Raw genomic sequence first — 1,457 nt, forward strand, 5'->3', positions numbered from 1 at the left:
TGAAGAAAGAGCCCAAGCGGTACCAGACGCTCGTGAGCGACCCGAACGCCGTGTACGTCTGTGCTGCGTGTCGTCCTCAAGAACGTCAACATGTCACGTCGAAAGTCTCGGACGGTGAAGGATGGCGTTGCCAGGCGCTTATTGCGGACATCCAGCGTAAACGTGTACAATGCGAGTCGAGCTGGAAGGAGACGCTGATGCAGATGGAGCAAGTGGAGCGCTGGAAGCGTCTGGCAGACAACACGCCGGTGTACCTGTATATCTTGCGTCTGGGTGAGGAATGTCTGCGCACGTTTGCGTACCGAAGTCTCAACTTCCAGAGCGATTGGTACCGGTTGACGAAGCAGCAAGAGCTGGATGACACGGGCGTAGTTATCCCCGAGTGGCTGCTGCGGAAAGCGAACCGGTATATGCGATTCAAAAGGTACATGCGTGGGCCCCGTGCCGCTGCTCGACGTCGTGAACGCAAGACGCAGAGCTTTTATTCGAAGCAAGCGGTGGGGCTGAGTACGCAGAAGGATGCGAGTGCGATCTGTATGATCGTGTCGGAAGCTGCGAGCTGTGCGGCCTTGTTGGCGTGTGTGCATCTGCTGTACGGGTGGAGACCGCTACCAGAAGTTGTGATCCACTTGCTATCTAGCGATGAGGGCGGCGCGGAGCTTCGAAAACTGGAGGAAGCATTGCTCAAGCGGCTGCGAAGTGGCGATGGTGATGCACAGGAGCCGAGAGCGAAGCTGGAAGCCGAGATCGCGACTATCAAGGAGCAGTATGATCGCAGAGTAGACAAGAGACATCTCGTGCATGAACCCTCGTCCGAGCTCACGGTATTCGGCCTCGGAGATGCCACCAGCGCGGCGGAACAGGACGAAGAAGAGAGCAAAGAAAACGACTCGGAGACGCCGCACGCGGAGGAGCAAGAGGCTGCTGTGTCGCTGGTGGCGTCGTCGTCGTCCTCGAGTTCGCGAAGAGTGGCTTGCATGACTACGGCGCCGCCGCTACATGGCTGGCCGACGAGTGACGACGATAGTGCGGCAGCGTTCGAAGACACGCGGTTCTGCGCGCTATGCTTCATGATTGGCGATAATTCCGCGTGTGGACGCTTGTTGTACACGGAAGCGGAGACGTGGGTGCACGTCAACTGCGCCATGTGGTCGATGGAAGTATACGAGGACGTGTGTGGCGTGTTGCACAAGTGCAGTAAGGCCAAGCACCGCAGTCGGTTGATACGTTGCGACGCGTGTGGCCTCATGGGGGCGACGATTGGCTGCGCGATCTCACGGTGCACTCGACACTTCCACTTCCCGTGCGCAGTGGACGCGGGCGTGGCGTTTCTACCGAACGGCGAGACGTGCTGTCCCGTGCCGGCACATCTGGATATGGTGGCTCGAAGACTCGAGACGGCGAACGGAGGAGTGACCTTGGAGGCGTCTGAAACCGCCCCGCAGGCCACGATCAAC

General features: G+C 59.1%; 1 protein-coding gene across 1 annotated transcript in view; it reads left to right on the plus strand.

Annotated features, from left to right (window-relative positions):
- PITG_04185 (histone-lysine N-methyltransferase, putative) overlaps positions 1-1,457 on the plus strand; it is a gene marked incomplete at both ends in the record, with an annotated part of 7,129 nt that overhangs the window by 4,146 nt on the left and 1,526 nt on the right. The window contains 2 exons of the mRNA XM_002905828.1: positions 6-811; positions 1,028-1,412. Of these exons, the coding sequence (XP_002905874.1) occupies positions 6-811; positions 1,028-1,412 (1,191 nt within the window). The remainder of the gene's footprint in view (positions 1-5; positions 812-1,027; positions 1,413-1,457) is intronic.

Source organism: Phytophthora infestans, genomic scaffold (assembly GCF_000142945.1).
Source record: "Phytophthora infestans T30-4 supercont1.5 genomic scaffold, whole genome shotgun sequence".
Classification (NCBI taxonomy): domain Eukaryota; phylum Oomycota; class Peronosporomycetes; order Peronosporales; family Peronosporaceae; genus Phytophthora; species Phytophthora infestans.